This window comes from Pipra filicauda, unplaced genomic scaffold (genome assembly GCF_003945595.2).
Source record: "Pipra filicauda isolate LSUMZ 115617 unplaced genomic scaffold, ASM394559v2 scaffold519_size374755_pilon, whole genome shotgun sequence".
In the NCBI taxonomy this organism is placed as follows: Eukaryota; Metazoa; Chordata; class Aves; order Passeriformes; family Pipridae; genus Pipra; species Pipra filicauda.
Window position 1 is genome coordinate 354,922 of NW_024104664.1, and position 19,863 is coordinate 374,784.

General features: G+C 38.3%; 1 protein-coding gene across 1 annotated transcript; it reads right to left on the minus strand.

The window, feature by feature from the left end:
- Positions 1-1,420: 1,420 nt before the first annotated feature.
- PXYLP1 (2-phosphoxylose phosphatase 1) lies at positions 1,421-13,955 on the minus strand. The gene is made up of 4 exons (XM_039386950.1): positions 13,797-13,955; positions 12,810-12,936; positions 5,224-5,363; positions 1,421-3,753 (listed from the first exon to the last, which is right to left on the minus strand). Exons 1-4 carry the CDS (start codon positions 13,891-13,893, stop codon positions 2,822-2,824), a joined length of 1,296 nt encoding a protein of 431 aa, XP_039242884.1. The 5' UTR covers positions 13,894-13,955; the 3' UTR covers positions 1,421-2,821.
- Positions 13,956-19,863: the final 5,908 nt, after the last annotated feature.

Here is a 19,863-nt window from a genome sequence, read left to right on the forward strand (position 1 = left end):
GTTTCTTGCCACTGCCCTGACCACAGTGGAAGGCCATGCTGGCTGAAACAGCTGCCATGGTCTTTATCATACCCAGGACAAGAGATGGAGCTACTGGAGATTCCCCACTGATGGGTCAAGGTGATGAAGGGACTGGAGCACCTCTTCCATGAGGGTAGGCTGAGAGAGCTGGGTTTGTTGGCCCAGGGAAGAGAAGGCTCAGGGGGATTTCATCAATGTGTATAAATAATAAAGGGTGATTAAGAGAGAATAGAATTGAGTGATGAATAGCAGTTCTCATACCTCTCTAAGCATAAGGAAAATTCTGGCTAGAGGATATCAATACTTCATATTCACAGTTATTGCCATTGCTAAGGACACCCTTCAACACAGCAGCATTGGCTGAGATTAGACAGGATGAACATTTGACATCTGGGGCAATCTGAGGAACTGCAGCTACTAACAACCTGATCTTTCTGCATCTGTCTCACTTTCTTCTATGGCTATACAGATGAACACATTTTCTGGCACCCAACTCACCTGATTTACATAGGGGAGTTAACCCCAAGGTCTGTGTGAGACTTCAAGCAGAATTCTTGCTGGTTGACCAGCTACCAGTGGTGCATAAAACCAGTGCTTTTTTTGTTGCTCTGCAAAAAAAGTTAAGCAGGAAGTTTGGAAAACTGCTGCAATATCCATTAATATCTGGGATTCCAGTGCTTCTTTGAGCCTGACAAATAAAAAATCCATCCAAATTCACCTCTCCTCCAATTCACAGGCCTACAACAGACAAAAGGGATCTTTCTGCACAAGGAAATCAAAAGAAAACACTTCTATGGTCTGTCTTTAAAAGAAGATGCAAATTAGCTGCTACTCCTAACATAGGCTTTTGAAGACACCAAGACTGGTATTTACAAAAGCTGTTAGGGGGGTTCAGTGTTTCTAAATAAACATCAATTATATGCCTGTGGTAATGTTTTCTGCCCTTCAGGATCAGTCCTGCAAATGGTCACAAACAGCATCAAAGCTCCAACAGATAACACTCTGAAGAGCTACAGGTGCCCTCTGTTGGTACCTCAACAGCTCTGGAGTATTTGCTTCTAATATTGGACAAATGGTCACATTCACCTAATTTATACACAGAGCTCAACTTTCAGATTCTCTCTTCCTGTTTGCCCTCCAGCACACAAAGGTGGATGATGGAAAACAGAGCTAGTTTCTTAGATAGAAAGAAAATGTTTCGAATCTAATGTGGTACAAAAGCCCCGAATATTTTATCAGGATTTCTAGTCCAGTATTGACAAAACACATACTTGCTCCTTCTCAGGCTGGGACCCAGAACATATCAAGTGCAGAAGTTACAAATGCAACAAACAGCTTAACAATACACACCCTGTTGCTACAAAGAGCCAAAGAAGTCACAATAAACATAGCACACAAGTATACAAAGAGTCCCCAGAATTTTATTTAAAGATATATGTTCAAATGCAGCATTGAAAAAAGAGAGAGTGGAATGCCAATAGTCAGAGAACTTATGCAGTTATGTTTTCTTTGATAAACTAGCACCATTGAATCACAAGTCACAGACTATTTCTAGAGGTGTAAAAACCTTCCACCATTATAAAATTTCTATGAATTCTAGTAAAAATTGATTCTCAATTTACTACTCCTACAGAGATGAAAGCAGTCTGAAGTACAAGTTTTCACATCTACTCATTGTTCAAATTACCCATAAACTACAGTTTTTTCTTGAGTCTAAAGATCCCGATCAAGGGGAAAAAAATGTCTAAAAAGTGAACTTCACAAGTCTTTACAAACTAAACAAGTAAGAAAAATCTACTGTGTTGTAAATATACACAGTACAATATGTACAAGTCTGGTCTTATAAAATAAGAGCTTCCTAGTCCATAAAAATACTAACTCAGCTACAAAATTTTCCCAGTATTTAGTCAAGCTGTCTCAAGCAGTCACCATAGCAAATTCCTAAACCACTGATTTGTTCCATAACACAACAGTTTGAACATGTTCACAATGGGAAAGAGCCCAACACTTCACCATAAAACTGCTTTCTAATCCTAATTTCCCACTCAGGTTCAGTGACGCTGCTACTGTTTGCTATCTATTTTAGTGTCACGAGACCTTTACATATTTCTAGACTGTGTTTGAACTATTCAAAGTGCTGAAAGTGCAATCAAAGAATAGAGTTCTGTATCCATTTTCCAGTGCATCCTTCTCTGGCACTGGCAACAGTAGCCACGTGTTTATAGGTCTGTGAGTTCAACGAGGCACACACTCATTTGTACATGCTCAGGTAAGTATGCACAGACACACACATGCACTTTGCTTTAAAGACCTGCCCCATAACATTAGAAGGCTTCTTTTGAATAAGGAAATTCAAAAATTCCTTACAAATGCCTTAATGCAGATCCTGGAATTCATAAAAGCCCCTGACACAAACTGCTTAAAATGACTGTGAGATGGTGGGGGGGAAGAAGTTTTGGTTTTAAACTTATAGTATCCAAGTATTGCTCTGGAATACAGAGACACAAAGTCTATGCTCTCTCACTCTTTATCAAGCCATGTCCAGGTTACAGTAGCCCATGTGATTTATCATTACAATTAACAGCATTTGTGAGCACACACATATGTAACACTCGGTATTTGTTCTTCTACTGGAGACCATCTGCAGTCTGAATGAAAATGAAACCATTTGAAGAATGTTTCAAGCAATATCCTTCTGTACTTACACAAGTACAAAAAATAACAAAGCTGAGTTGTGCCTCAACCAGAAAACAGATTTCACTGAGACAAGTTAACATTGCCTCCTTTTCTCTCTCCTTCTCTACAGTGCTCTCCTCCGACAGGCATCATAGTAACTCGTGCTGTTAAAAATTAAGAACATATCCCTCTTGACAAAGTTGACAAATTTTTCTAGTGGGCACATTGGCTTGCTGGAATGTTTATAATGATCCTTGCAGAACGAGGTCTGGAATGTAACGTCAGCACCGTTATACAGGATGCGGATAAAGTGTTCTTTGGGTCTCTTCCCATCCTGCCACAGCTCAAAAACTAATCTGGCAGCAAATCTAGGAAATCTGGCCTCTGTAATGCCCAAGGCACTGAGAACAGGTGACAGTGTGACATCATGTGCAGAGTAGAGAACAAATACTTCTTCTTTCTTGCCTTCAGCGACACGTTGCAGCCGATCAACAGTCTGATTGAGGAAAGGATGAGTGGCCAATAGCGCATACAAGAAATAAAGTTTCTTTTCCTGTCTTTCTCTCTCATCCTCCAACTGATGTCTCTTGATTACTTTGAAGTGTTCCATGCCAATGCAGCCAGTTTTGGTACACGGAAAAGTGACATTGTGGCAAAAATAGCACAGGAGAGAATCTATAGGGTTAGAAGCTCTCAGCTGCCTGGTGGGAATGCCCACAATCTTTGCCATATCCACATATATTTTCTCCAAATCATTGTTTTTCACCCGCAAGCTGTACTGTCTGCGCTGCTCCTCCTCTAGGTAGTGGTTTCTCATGGGGCAGTCGCAGCTTCCAGAGCAGAAAATGGTGCTCCACTGAAGCCTCATGTTAATTTTTTTCCAGTCAAAATCTGGCAGGAAGGTGTAGAGCAGGGCCAATGCACTCTGCAGGGTTCGACTTTTCCCTGTTGTCTCCAAGTAGAGCTGTTTTGCTGTCCAGTCACTGGGAAGCAGTTTATGTTTGTTTATATAAATTTCTCGTAATTGTTGTCCATTCCTCAAGTGTTGTACAACCCCTGAAAGAGAATTTTTGAAGAAATTACAACATATGATTTGAAACTCTGTAGTTTTGAAAAATAAAAAAAATACAGCTAGTAGCCTTACTGATAAATGAGCACTTAGTTAAAAGCTTATGAACTTACAAAACTGAACTTCACTTATGATTGAAGATTATAGTACAAAAATCGTCTGAAATATGAGATACCTGTTATTCTTCAGTATCTCTCAGATTCTAGGAACTAAACTGAAATATAGGCAGAAAAACCTGGTTCCACAAGATTTGTTTAAAACTTTAGTGGCTTAATATTTGTTCCTTGGACCAAGACAGAGACTGAATGGATCTGACATGACTATAAAAGTAGTTTTGAAGATGGACCCAGACAGGCAGAGAATGCTTTGCTCCCTAAAAATTTATGGCAGCCAGTAAAACCACCAACAGTCACAAAACAAATACACAGAATGTAAATTAGTGTGTAAACTCACAAAACAGTGGTGCCATGTGCCAATCCCATCAAACTTTCTTCTCCAGCCTCCTTCAGGAGGCTTTTTGGTTTTTTTTAAACAAAAAGTTGTTTAAATTTTAAACAATTTAAATTGTTTGATAATTCTTACACTACAGCTCTGCCAGCTGGGAAGGAAAAGGTGTGCATCCTCCTGACACACCAAGACCTTTGCTCCAGAATCTGTGTTTCTTGCATTAGCCTCTCACAGCAGCAAAGCAACAGGTAGGAACCATCTATGCACCATAACATACATTGCTAGAGGAACAGGAGTCCCCAAATACCAGTTACAATCCCTGTGTTGTGTGCAATTCCACATACAACAAGCTGTGCTGGGAAGTGTCGGGAAGTGGTCCATGGTATCCTGCCTCAATTTCTCCTGACATCACTTGGCAACACTTGACACTGACCAAGTTTTTTTTCCCATGGGAACACATAAGGATTTGACAGGCACCAGATGTATAAAGTATTTCTGTAATACAAGCATCCAGTTTGTCTGTTACATCAGAACCCCTTGTAAGGGACACAGCAGCTACAACACAGGTAAAAGCAGGCCACTAAGTGATTGTTCTTCAGTTCCAGGGCTCCTCTGAATCACAAACCAGTCAGTAACAAAGCACCAAAGATTCTTCCTCAGGAGGTACTGAGCAGTGCTGTTTGTCACAAGGGTAACAAAGCAATTTTGTGGTGTAAAGCAATATGATGGAAAGGTGCTCTGACCTGCTACAAATAAAGTTAAGAGATGCCAAGCTTGACCAGTCTGTAACAGAATTGTCAAGCTATAGGATAAACCATGGTTTCTACAACTGCTGCCACTTTTTATAGTAGAGAGACTAATACTTTATTCATATCCCAGCATAACCTATGCTATGACCAACATGATAAGTTTCCATAAAAAAAGCATTTATGTGAACATAAAGAAAATAAATCTCTTTCAAGCAGACTATGTTTAAGAGAGCAGAGGACAGAGCTGCTATGGAAACTCACCTGTCTGTGTAAGCTCTCCCATCTCACACAGAGAATGACTGGGGTAGCGAGGGAGGCTGCTCAGGGAACCATCCATTTGGGCTGCAGACCCTTTGGACATATGTTTAATGAAAGCTTCAAGCTGAGGATGAGAAGGTTTCCTAGAGAGGTAAAAACCAAAATGTGAAAACTCCCAAAAGCATATGGGAAAACAGCTCTAGAGAGTCAAGTATTCCAAGTATGTCAGCTCCGAAATTTCATGGTGTGAGGTTATTTCCCACTGAGACAACATCTGCACTTATTCAGGACTTTTGCAAGTATGGAAAAGAAATCCAACTAGTCACTATCTATCAAAGAGATACAGTGAAACAGATGTCTTCTAATGTTAAGATTATGATACCTTTCAGTAAGCAATTTGGAAAGATTTTTTTGTTTGTTTTTTTTTTTTTAAATGCAGTCACTAATATTTGTGTGAATTTAAATATATATAAAATCCTTATTAAAAAAAACAAACCTCTCTCCAGTTTCTGAAGTACCATTGCACTTACAGCACAGCCAAGGGCACTACCAATCTAAAGGGGTTCAAGTAACCAGTATTTTAAGTAGCTGATCTTGAAGGAATTTTTGAATTCTGTAATGTACAATGCTGATTACAATCTCAGCCTTTCTTTCTAATTACTTCAGACCTTAGGCACATGTAGTCTCCATTAAGTGGTACCTGGAAAGTAGCATCCAGAGGCCCCATTAAAATTGAAAGTCATTGTTTTGGGTATTGTACTATAACCCAGGAAGGAAGAGGCCAACACTGTTGGACACTTGAACAGATAAGATACCCCCACCATGCAAGTAATGAATACTGCTGGAAAAGAAATATACACCAAAATGCCTAACTTAACTCACTGAAACAGAATTCAAGTCCATGAAAGAATTCTCAGATCTCCTAAACTCATCTGCAAATTTCAAAGACACTCTGGACTCAGCTCACTGTGGTACTGCTGTGCAGAAAACTACAGATACGAAAAAGGCCACAAACAGTGTAACCCAAAGCGGTGTGAACCTTTAAAAAATAAATCTCTGCTCACATTTCTACAGCAGAAATGCATTACATAAGCAGGGATTTCTTTGTTAAATGTCAGCGGTTACCAAATGTCAACAGTTACCAAATGTCACAGTCACTTCTCTGCTTTTGTGCAGAACTAAAACAGAAACTGTTTGGCAACCCAATCTGCCCCAGATGGTTGTCATTTTAATAGGACTTTCAGCCTGAATAGGGTCAATATTTTTGAATGTTGCTTAAAAAAAACACTAAAATTATATATATAAGATAAATTTTGCCTAAGATATTTTACAGAAGTCTGAGGTTTGTGTTTATTCCTCATATTTCCATTTGCTAGAATGATAAACTATTTTGATATAAAAACCTCAGGTCTAAAAAACAAAAAAGCAGAGTTGCAAGACCCACCAGAGGGAGCAATAACACTACTAAAGTAGGAATGAGTGTCTGGAATCAAAGTTTACTGGGACAAAGACATCCCTGCTTACGTAGAAGAGCCAACTGAGAAACTCATACACGAGAAGACCTCTTGCAGAGCTGTGCTCACAGCATGAATATACAGGAGATCTCATAAGAGTCAGTGCCTGTCAATAGAAAGGTTGTTCATATCATTTTGTAAAACTTGAATTTTCCAGTATTTAATTTACCTTCAGGAAAAAAAAAACCTCCTGGAAGGAAAATGTTACAATAAATCATGGTAAAAGTGCCAGTAACAAAACGATGCAAAATGAGACAAAAAGCGTAATGAGATAAAAGGTCAGATTAATCATTCCATTTTTCCTTCAATTAGAAAGGAAACCCAGACAACTTATGACATTGTAACTCCACAGCTACTTCTGCATATTACAATTTTAACAAGGCAAATGAAGATTAATATTTGCAAAGCAGAGATACATAAATCAGGCTTTGTTCCTTTCTCAAGCAGTCGAGGCTTCCTGTTGTACAACTGTACATTAGAAGCTCACTCAAGCTCCAAACGAGAATTTCAAACTGAACATTTTGTACATTACACTATTTTCACAGCCCAGCACTGCAATCTAAAAATGGGAGAAGTGGAGAAAATTAAATTAAACCCACTAGCAAATTGCTCTTTAAGCTTATCACAAAGGTAGGAGGCTGAACTACTAATTTTCTAAATCTTGTACTTTACAAAAGTCTACACGTGAATAAATTGTCAACCTCAATTTTCCTTAAACTCCATTTATTTAATTAGCAAGTTCTGCAAATACATGTGAAAGAAAACTTGGAGGAACTGCATTATCCATTCAACTTCTTTTGCTGCTCTGTTTATAAAAACCTGAAAGAATTCTAATGGAATCAAACCTGTGCTGACGAAACTGCCAGCAACCACTTGTGAGAAGGAAGAAAGGAAAGAAGAAAGAAAAGTATTTGTCAGTGCTTTGCAAAAAGATTTCTCTAAAAAAATGGCAGGCAAGTCAAATTTTCATATAGGTATCTAGATGCAAGTTACTTAGCTTTGAATTACACTATATTTAAAGTGAAGACAAAATAAGCACATGCTTGCAGGATCAAATTACGAAATATGACAAATTCAAAGCTTACTACTTGATAAATATATTCCAGGGGAAAAAAATAAAAAAAATCAAACAATAGAAATAAGAGCCATTCTGCCTGAAGGAGACAGACATCTCAGGCTACAGAATACTTTTATCCTGAATGTAATCCTCATGTATGGAACCAAATTCTGAAAATACCAGAAATTCTCCTCAATTAACCCTGTACAACTGGGCAAATAAACACATATTTTTCTCAGCAGCAAAATTTACAACAGCATTCAGGCTGCCAGCTGACAAACCATTCCCCCTCCCACCCCAAGATTTCTCTTTTATTTAGAATATGAATCCTCCTGTTGAATTGGCCAATTTACAGATGCTGCAGGAGATGGAGTATCCAGGCAACCCGGCTGGGGCTGCTGGAGCAGGAAGCAAAGGAAATTGCTCAGTTGTACAGCTGAAAAGACTGAATTATCCTTGAAATTTTATTTCCATAAAAGTAATCAGAAAATAAAAATGGGCTAAAGGGATATCCTTCTGTAATTTGCCCAGCATTACAATAGCAAGCTACCACATTTGGTAATAGTATTAGTACAATAAATATTTCAAATTTTGTCAGAGCATAAGCTTTTCACTTAAATCCACCAGCAATAGCCACAATTCCTAATTCTGAACATTTGTTTCCCATATTTCAAGTCTGATAATTTGCCTATAAATGATTTTATTTTTGTAAAATAGAATGAATTTTACCTGTAACAAAACTGAGGATGCTTCTTTTCCCTCATAGTAATTAATTCAGCTTATCTTTTCCTTATTTACAAACTAAACACTGGGATAATAGATGCCAGATTTAACACTGTAGTTTTCATGCACTAGCACTAAAATGGACCAACATTGAAATCCTTATTCAACACTTAAATATCTTATTTGTAAAGGTCTTAAAAAGCTTTAAAGCTTTAATACTGAAATATCACCCCTTTATTGCTACACTGTAACCAGTGTACATGGAAAGAAATCACACTGCACAACTATTTGAACTCTATGTGCATTTCTGCCAGGAACTGAGCTGACATCCTTCAATAAAAATTTGCTTTATCCTTGAGGCGTTCAGATACACAAATATGTATGGCACACAGACATGACCTTTCCATAACTGTACAGCATGTGATTCTGTCTGCAAACTGTACCAAGCAGGCCCCTTTTTTCTTTACTTAAAATGCAAAAAATTATTTTATAACTCCAAGCAAAAATAACGTGTCTTTTCTGTGAAGTTCAAGTAGACAAAAAAAAGTGTCAGATCAAAGGACTGCACTGTTTCCTTTTTAGAAGGCAAATGAATGGAAAGAGCCACTAAACCCAACAATAGATCAGTGTAGTCTACAAAAGAGATCCTAAGGCACTAGTAGTACTGTTGGGGATTATTTATTCATAGAGGTCTCACAGCTTTTACATTTTTATAACAAACTCTACAGTGCTCCCCTGGCAGGGGCCTGGGACTGGATGATCTGTAAGGTCCTTTTCCACCCAAACCATCTTGTGATTTTATAATTCCACCTACTTCACTGCTCTTCTGAGTCTTTAGAGTTGAGAGGAGACCTTTCTTCACCTAATTCTGGTCTGGATTGTACTTTGACCTCACTCCAAGTCAAATCCACACCTCCTTTAGCTCACAGTATGATACTTTCCTCTCCCACACTTTTCCATCTCATTTTTGTGGCAGTTTCAAAACATGTGCCTATTGAACATAAAATTTCAGTATTTGTTACTAAGCTTCTTATGATTAACATCAACACCTCTCAAAACGCCTTAAAGCATATGCTAATTAACCCAGTTTACTATCAAATTATAGCAGTCTTCTGAAATCATTTTAGCATCTTGCAAAAAACATTTCTTCTCTCTCTCACATACAAACTCAGTGAAGAAACACTGCATATTTTTTTACTTTTGACACTGTAAATGTGATCTACATAAGGAACAAAAAGCGGGAGAATAATTTATTTCCCTCATAAGTAAACACTACAATGAGAAGATTTTCATAACATCATTCAATTGATTTTCTCAAGGAAAAAAAGTGTATATTATTCAGTTCCCTTTGGAAATTTGCATCCAGAACAATGAAAATAATAATAATAATGTTAATTGAAGTTTTAGAGGGAAGAAATCTCCAAAGCATTTAATCCATTTGCTTATATTCATTCCACACTTATATGTCACAATCCGTCATTCGCAAAACCAAAGAGTGACCTCAAGGCTATTTTGCATATCCATTAGAAGTCCATGGGGCTGTAGCATAATCTGCTTAATTAATGAATTCCATCAGCTGAATGCCAAGTCAAATAAAGAACAGCCTGCATATGAGCAGCATGCTTATCTGATGCTATAAGTCCAAAAAGCTTAAACAAGCCAGATTTTCAATCAGACATCTCAACTGTACAGCACCAAGAAGCCTTCAGTTCAAAGGCAGCGATTACAGACCTTGTCAAACTCCCCTTATAAATATGTTTACAATCAAACACCACGTTTACATCACAAAGAAATATAAGCCCAACAGCCAAACACAGCAAATCAGTTCCTGATGCTCAAGTAATAAATATTCCATTCAAAACACCTGCCAAAGCAGTAACAATTCCAGCCCTATTCAGGAAGGTCAGCTTTAACACCTCTGGACAGAACAGTGCAGAGCCAACTCCTTTAATCTTTCTGCTGCCCTAAAACAGTATATTCTGTTTTACCTAAGTTCTGTTCTTGGGGAGACAAGGTCTTGCAGTGGCTGTGAATGTTAAGGGATGTGTACAGATGTATCATCTGTACACTGATGCTCTAATGCTTCATAAATGGTATGAGCCAAGGGTATCTCCCCCACTGGGCTCCTCCGAGCCTGACACTGTGCTCTCTTAACTGCTCCACTTGGTCATTCTGTGTCAAAAGCCACACTGCTTCCTTGCCTTTTATGAATAGTTTTTATGACTTCAGGGCCTTCATATTGTATTCCTTGACTGAAGCTGAAGTGGAAATAGCTATAAAAGCTTCTCTGACAAATACAAAACTGAGGTCTCATGTGGCACTTTAATATTGAGAAATACAGCTACTAATCCAACATTGTCACTTGCAGTTAACATCTTCTCGATAAAGCTTTCTCACATACCTTCTAACATGACAGATATTAAGCAAGATCAGAAGATCAGAGCCGCTAAGAACTCAATGGAAATCTGGATCATATTTCTTTACTTAGTACTGCATGCTGAAAATAGTCTCACCCCTAAAGGCAAGTCATTAATAATGTTATCATAGCTATTAGCAAACGATTCATTTTCCATCTTGTTAGAGAAATTAATTGCCCACTCAGCTCTATGGCAGAGATAACTGGAGTTTGGTCACCATTGATCACAACTCTGTCTGCCTCCATTCACCCACTTCCTTATCCACTGAGCAGTCCATCCTTCAAATCCATGTCTCTCCAATTTGGAGATAAGGATGTCACATAGGACTGTACTGAAAGCCCTACAGAAGTGCAGGTAGATCACACTGGTCAGTCTTCCCTTGTTGACTGTTGCAGTCACTCCATCATAGAAGGCCACCAGACTGGTCAGGCACAATTTGCCCTTAGTAAAGCCATGCCGGCTGTCTTGGATCATCCCCTTGTATTGCATGTGCCTTAAAATGCTTCCATGAGGATCTGCTCCATGATCTTCCCAGGCACTGAGGTGAAATGCACTTTCAGCATGGCCTTAACACTTTCAGCATGACAGAGAAAAGCCAATTCTGAATGAAGAAATAATGCTCTTGCTTTTTCTGGTGTAGACCTAAAGACAGAGGAGATTTCATGCTACTCTGGGAGAAGGTATTTATGGTGTATCTACAGTGCTGTGTTTATCTATTGTGCCTCTTTTCCTGAGTAATGTATGCAGGAACACAAAGCAGACCCAGCCTCCAGTCACTTGGAAATCTCCACACCTGACACCGCTGAGGTGGCAGCAGCATAAAGATGTATATTTGCCTAAAGGTTTTGCTAACATATCTGACAGTTTTTCTTGATATTTTTCTTTTAATTGTAAGTATTCAGTAGGTTCACTGGTAATTTCTTTATTGGAAAAAAAAATAATACCGTAGATCCTTTTAAAAAGGAGAAAAAAAACATGTAATCAAGCAATCTAGGGCAAAGGCTGGGGATTTACATCACTGTTTATTTCTACTGCTTTACACTATAATTCATCTTTATCAGCGAGTAAACTCTAAACAAAAAGAAAGGTTCTTCCACGGGGAAGAGAAGTAATTCAGATCATATCTACAGCTCAAAGTGGTTCAGGTGTGAAAACAGACATCAGCAACCTACAAAGACATGAGGTCAGACAGAAGCACTGTACTGATACAGAAAGGAAACCAGTGTTTTAACGTCAGTCAGACACAAATAACTTAGTGTGACAGTACTTAACAGTGAGTGCTAACTACAGGAAAAGGGTAGTTTACAAGTCACAAAATGCATTTTCTGTTAATTTGCATTTTTAAGTTAAATGTACAACTTCCATTTTCTCCCTGAATTTTGACACAAATCATTAATTTAAGGGAACTCTGATAGCCTATATTTCTCAAAAGTAAAAGAAAAAAATAATAATATAAAACACAAATATCAGTTCTCTTATATAGTGATGAACTGACTGAGACCTTTTTGTATTCAGATGAAAGGAAGCATGCTGAGCTGAAATGGAAGAGATTGTCTAAAATGCTGCACTTACATTTTGAAAATGTGTAAAAGCTTATCTAAGAGGAATGGTAACTTAAATATTCAATTAAATAGCTTTTTCTTTTTAAAGAAATACAAAGAACTTATTCTGATCTGAGCTGGTAACAGGTAATAGTTCTTGTTTCAAGGGAAGTATTGTATACTGCTGATACAGGGATTGTTTTTTTTAAACTATAACAATACACAAATATCTGAAGTCACAACATACTTCAGGCTGCACAAATTGTTTCCTGAAGAAGAACAAAATAATTCTCAAGCAAAACAAGCATTTAGCAATGACAAAACCCAAGAATTTTACCTGCTGGGCACCAACATACAGTCAATGTCAGGTCTCTTTGTCTTGGGAATGGCATAGAGTGGATACCTATCACCATGTCGAATCAACACTTGAACTGACACCAGCTTAAAATAATGAGGTGCATGACCTAAAGTGAAGAAAGAGGAAGAAAAAGAGACAAAATATGTTACCTGCCCACACTTTCGTTAATAAAAAAGCAGGTATAATTAGCTCAATAGCTTTGTTATTGCAATGAAAGAAAACACCCCTAAGAAATTATAACTTACCATCCCAAAAAACATTTCACTTTAAATTGCAAGATAAATTACGCAAGACTGAGTTTCTTAGAACATCTCCATAGGACCTCTAAAGTCCAACAACCACACAAGACATTATTCAAGCACCGAACTCTGCCAACACAATAAGGTTATTCCACTTTTATAATGCCTCTCTTCCAGACCCCATCATAATGATGGATTTTGCAGCATGTCTAATCTGGAGCTTTTTGATATACTAGTTTGTAATTTATTTTATATGCATTAGTGGGATATGCTAATGAGGGAATTCATTCAGACTCCCTTGCTGCTGCAGCCGCTGTAGGGTAAAGAATGCAAATATGCCTTCTAGCTGACCATGTCTAATGGTTTGGAATCCAAAATTAATTACTTCTGTAGGGTTTTGTTTTTTTCAAAATTCTAAGTCAACTGTTTGCAATGTATCTCACTTGTACTAAGAATTACAATTCAACTACAACTACAAATCCCAACCCTTTTAATTTTAGACTATTAGCTGGAGACAGAACCACTTCCAAAAATCAAGACAGAGAGGATACAAAGAGAAAAAAGAAGAACAGCATATTTTGAATGACTTAAGGAAATTCAGCAACCAGTTCATGTTTGTTGTACCTTCTCCAAGTACCAAAGAACGGATCATGCACAAAGTTATCAATTCCAGTGACAGCACACAGACACAAGCAACTAAGCTGTGGTTTGCACTCCCAAAACTTACCTTCCATGCTGCGTTCAGCAATGGTGGGAATATTGCAGTAAACATGAGCTTCATAAACAGGATCTATGGCAGGAGGCTCTGTCAGCAAATCAGGCATTATTCTCTTTCGACTCTTAGGATTCAGCCCATCTTCCCTGACTGGGTTTACTGGTATTAAATGCACTGAAAGATACAAAACATACACCATACATCTTTAGGAAGGTTTAAGGACATAGAAGACTATGTTTTTTTAAAAATTATTTTTAAGTATTTATGCACAAAGACTGTGGTTTCCATCAGAGGATGTCTCTCAATAGTATACAACTTTGTTGTGATTTTTTTGCTGATTTACACAGCCCAGAAGAGCTCCTTGGCAAAGTCAATGCTTGGCTAAGACTTCAGAATAGACCTGGATGTAGAACAATGCTGCCTTTTACACTCTTCTTGAAGCTACTTTTTCCGTCAGTCTCTGATGAAGCTCTAAGAATATGAATTGAAGAAAAAGGGCCACAACAGGCCCAGCTGTTTCTCATCATTTTTGCTTAAAAACTGACATTGAAGGACATCAGCACAAGACACAGCAGTTATGATGATGGTAGTACAAACCATTGGGAATACAGAGTAGTCAAGATTGAAGGATATGGAGTATTCATCATTTTCCTCACTAATCCCTGCCCTTACTTTGCTACTTTGCCAGCCTTAAACAGTCTGGCTTACCTAAAAAAAAAAAAAGCACACAAACTATATTTCTTGAAACATAACTCAGACTACCCAAAAAACATGAAACACAAAAAAATGAAGTTAATGCTCATACACAGTGGGGGAACTAACAGAAATCCCACCACTAGGTCTTCCCACACAGAGAATTGAGCTGAAGCATATCTGCATTTAAGGCCAGACTTGTAATGACAACATCCTTTACATCCTTGATGTGAAAGCATTAGTTAATTTATGAGGCTTACAAGACTACACTTGTAATAACAAATGCCCAGATTTAATTTTTCTATTAGTATTTTCTGATATTTTAATCAGAAGTTTTAAAGGTGAAAATGAGGAGGAAAAGTGTCTGTATTTTCACCCCATTAGTCTTCTATGGAGGGGGGGAGAAAAAAAGAAAGAAAGAAAAGAACAAATTTCAAAGCAAAACTTTACTAATTCTTCTGGGTCAGTTCCTCAGTTCCATCTTGACTCCCAACTCCAATTTTAGAGGTTAATTTGTTTCACAATAAAGAGTTGTGCAGAACAAGAAAACGACAACAGCAAACCAAAGTGAAAACCATGTAGACTTTAAGAGCACGTAGCCAGTAATACAACACAGACTCTTCATTCTTACACTACACTTCAGATATTTTTATTTGGTTAGCCTTTGCCTGCCAAAACCAGAATCCAAGCATTTTCCATAGCCTTGCTAGTGCTGTTGACAAGGCCAATATCCACAAAGTGCAGCGACTTCAAACTTTTGATTAAGCTGTTTCAGTTCATGCACACAACTGTGCTTGGTGAGAATATTAAACTATAATTTTGACTTTGGCCACTTAAACTGAGGAGCTCATCTGCCATTCCAGCATTTATCTACCAGGTTCATTTTTTAGCTCCTTCCATGCTTAGACTCATGTTGTTGAGAGACATTGCAAACCACTGACCAAGAAACCAGCAGTAACACAGAGCCTTGGCAATATCTGTCAGAGGTTGGTAACTCTGGCTTGAAGGGGCTTGCAGCAAGCCTGGGTTTGGGGTATAAATCCCAAACCCAAGAATGTGTAACAACAGTTGCTGGACTCTGCAAATAGAAGGCAGTAGTTGTCTAAAGAGTCTAAATGGCAAACTACAGCAGTTACATTATGTTGGTCAAGTTTCCAAGCCAGAAAAGGTTCCAAGCAACAACTCTCAGCTTTCTGTAGCAATTTTCTCTAGAGCCACCCACAACATTGCTACTGCTCACTTAATGTCACACACACACACAGGCTTGAAGTACTGGAAAGGTGATGTAACTCAATCCAGCTTAGACACATGAGGGTTTCAGAAGACAGGGAAACCACACCCCAATGGCAAAAACTATGAACTCTGGTGCTGCAACTTAGTTGGGGGGGAAAAGGCAAAATAAGGATCCTAATCTTTTACCCAAGGTAGTTTTAGCTGTGAAAAAATGTGAACAGATCACATTTTGCACTGAGACAATTAACTGCAGAAGCCAACAGATGCATACATTAGCTTATTAAAATCAAGTGCCTATGATTCCCGGGGCCAAATAGTCTGTTTGCAGAGAACAAATCTCATTTCTAATCCAACTGGTTGAATAAATACTTTAACACTGCCAGACAAATTTAAGGATAAGGAAAAGTACTAAATCTTAAAGAGAAACACCTACTGCCTTTAAAATATTAAAGATAAAACTGAATATTAAAAATAACAGCTACAGGATTGCCAGATTACATGTTTGAAGTTAAAAAAGCCACTCACAGAACACCCTTAAAGGAGACTCAAGTCAGCACAGCAGCAATGGGTGCAATTTAAGAATATTTTGTGGACTGGAAATGGACTCAGATTAGGAATAACAGTAGTTCATGTAATAACTCCAACTACTGTTCTTACTGCACAGTGAACAAGCTTGCCTTATACCAGGGAAGGAGGAACACAGCATTTCCTCACTAAACTATTACCACTCTGTCCATGTTCAGGTACCTCAGACAGGGACCAGGCTAAAAGAACTTCTAACTTTAAACCCAGGGGTTCAAAGGTGAACTGCACTAGATGCTCTTTCAAAGGTCCCTTCCAACACAAACTACACTATGATTCAATTTAAATGATTCAAATTGTTCACAGGTTTGACAAAAATAATTGCCAAGGTGGTCAAAAAATTTCAGCTACTTGAATTAAGTGCAAATAAACACTGCCATGACAAGTAGCATCTACTTTTGGCACACCTGAAATAACAAATATTGGGTGAAAACAATAATAACAAAATCAACCAAACTGCCTGCACAAATGCCTGTGTCTTCTGTTTAAACAGATTAAATAGAAAATGACAAAATCATATGAACTGGGCACCAGTTTAGGCAGTCTACTGGAAATTTCCACTGAATGTATATACATGAAAATAGCAAGTATTTCAGAATGGAGGGGTGGGGGCACAATGAGGGAGAATGATGCCACAGGGCCAAGGAGAGATGAATTCCAGTTGGAGATCTGCCTTCTCTTTGCTCAGCACGGTGACCCTGAAGAGCCCACTCAGCCAGGCTGGTCCTCCTTGCCCCTTGTTAAAGCTCCTCAGAACCCAGATCAATCCTGCACTTTCAGTGCTTTGGGATGAGGCCCCCAAGTGACACGGCTCCTCTTTGTATTTCTGCCTGCTCCAAACACAGAGGTATTTTCCATATCAACAGCTAAACTCTCAGTTGTTTCTCAATTGTTTTCTCATCTTCTGCCATTCCCTGGACATTGTTATTGCCTCACGTATTTAGGATGTTTTCTCCTGTCTCCTTCCCTTCTCATTTCAAGTGCTTGGTCTTTATACTCCCTTGCTGTCTTCATTTATCTCCCTTCCTGGCTCTCAAGTCCTTCTCTGCACATCTTATCCTCTCCAGCTCCCTATGCACAGAAGGCTCAATTTGTTCCCTCAATTTTGTACTCCTTATAGCACATAGAGCAGTTATCTAAAGCTCTTTGAAGAGCTGACTTTCTCTCCGTATCTGAGTATTTCATTACTGAAAATCCTCCTCTGCACTGTCAAACCCACCTCTGTCTCCCAAGAGGGTTTTCTGGTCCACATGTAACGAGCAAACCTACAAACAGTACTGGGCTGACACAGCTGAGAGGGGGAAAGGGAAAAAAATAAATAAAAATTAATTTTAAAAATCCCCCCATACGAAGTTGAAATTCATCTTTTTTTCCAAACTCAGTTCTGCTCTTCCAGATGTAAATCATTACAATATCAGAATTCTGTTACAGAGTTTTCACATCACTTTTTATAGCTTAGCACTATTTTATATGACTTGCTCTGTTAGTTCACAGTAACATGCACTTGCCCCAAAGAGAAGTCTGTCAACGTGTACATAGTCATACTTAAATCTATGAGCTTTTGAACAGGAATTTTCCACTGCTGTGCCTTTCAAATCTCATGTTTTACTATGACAGGAATACAGCAATGTAAACCAGAAATGGAACAGATGATTTTGATGTGCATTTCCCACAGCCAGAGCAGTTAATAAAATGTATCTGAAACATATTTCATCATCTAACTGGAAGCTCTGCCAACACTGAAACTATAAAGAATATGTACATATTATTACAGAGGTAGTTTGGCAACAGAAGGGGAAAGACAATATTTTTTATTTCCCAATATTCACAAACTTATTTTTAAAACTTAAGAAGCTACATAAAAACTGCTTTGAAAACATTAATTTTGAAAAATTTATTTCTAGGAACAAAAACTAAAAGGTTACAGAAACAATAAAGTTAAAGAAACCTCAGTGAAACTCTGCCCAGCGTCCCACCGAGCTAAAATTGTTTGAAACATGAAGTAAAACTAAACACATAGGCTGGTATCAGACAAAAGGAAGATCTGATTGAACTTAGCAGCAACTTCTGTCCTATGAGAGACAGAAGGACACTGGTCACATACTGTTACAGCTAAATACTGCCATAGAGTAATTCCTTTAAGAATTCTTGCAGCTCAAAATGGAGATTATTAAGTCAACAAAATTCAGAAGTTTGACTAAGAAAAGTCTTTATGAACAAACCCAATGGTATCTCAAACATTATGACATACAGTTTTATTCCCAGTGTACATTAAGGACGACCTATTTAAAGAGCCAAAAGTTAATTTGCCTGACTTCCATACTCCCCTTCCCTACCCCCCACCCAAGTCCTGAATGCCACAAAATATACCAAAAAGACAAATATTAGGTAAGTAGTTTCTAAGCAAGAGAGGCAGTCATTCAGAAGTGCTTTCAGTGGAACCACCATTACAATTCCTACATAGCAACTAATCCCCTCTGGAAGAATGTCAAGCTTACCATATCAGCTATTGTGCTCAGAAGCCAAAGTAAAGAGCCAGTCTGAAGCACATTAGGGCTACAAAATTAACATGAATTTGACAGAATTCATTACAGCAGAAAACCAAACACAAAGCAAAGTGCACTTCATGTAGAAGAAACACCAAATTAAATGCCAAATCACTTCATTATCATTTTCTCTCCCTCCTGCAGTCCTACTTTCACCTTGACAAGCAAAAGGTAGCACCCCTTTTGAAAAAAAGAATAAAAAAAGAAAACAAGACTTATCCAACAAAAAAAGACTTATCCATGAAAAAAAAAAAAAATCGCTAACATTTACCTAAAACCAGAAAGATGAGCAATAAAACCGGTTTCCATTGCTGTTTTCCCTTGTAGCTCCAACCAGCCTGAGAAGCAGCAGCCATGTTAGTCTCGATTTTCTGACTAAACAGAGACCTGAAGTTTTCATCTATTATAAAACAGAAGGTTCTTTCAGCCCCATGCAAACATACTATTTCAAACAGTCAAACAGAAATTCAGCCACACAGCTGAAATGAAAAAAAGCACAGCAACCCCACTGTAGGTAACCTTATGCTGATGGGTCAAGAAAAGCAAATGCGCATGTCAGGGAGCACAAAAAGTTATTTATCCACTTCCACCTTCCTCCCACCCCCTTTCTGCTCCTACCAGGGCACTGACAAGGCTGCCTAGCACAGAGCAGAACACTCAGGCTTCTGAAAGTCTGGTGATGAATATGGACTTCAGAGATTCATAGACTCATTAAGTTGGAAAAGACCTCTAAGATCAAGTCCAGCCATTAACCCGACACCACCACGTCCCCAAGTGCCACATCCACACAGTTTTCCTCATATCCAAACTAAACCTCCCCTGGCACAACTTAAGGCAATTTCCTCTTGTTCTATCACTTGATACGTGGGAGAAGAGACCAACCCCCACGTGGTACAACCTCCTTTCAGGAAGTTTAGAGAACGATAAGGTCCCTCTGGGCCTCCTTTTCTCCAGGTTAGACACCCCCAACTCCCACCTGCTCTTCTAATTATTTTCTCCCTGAAAATAATGGAAGCTAGAAAAGG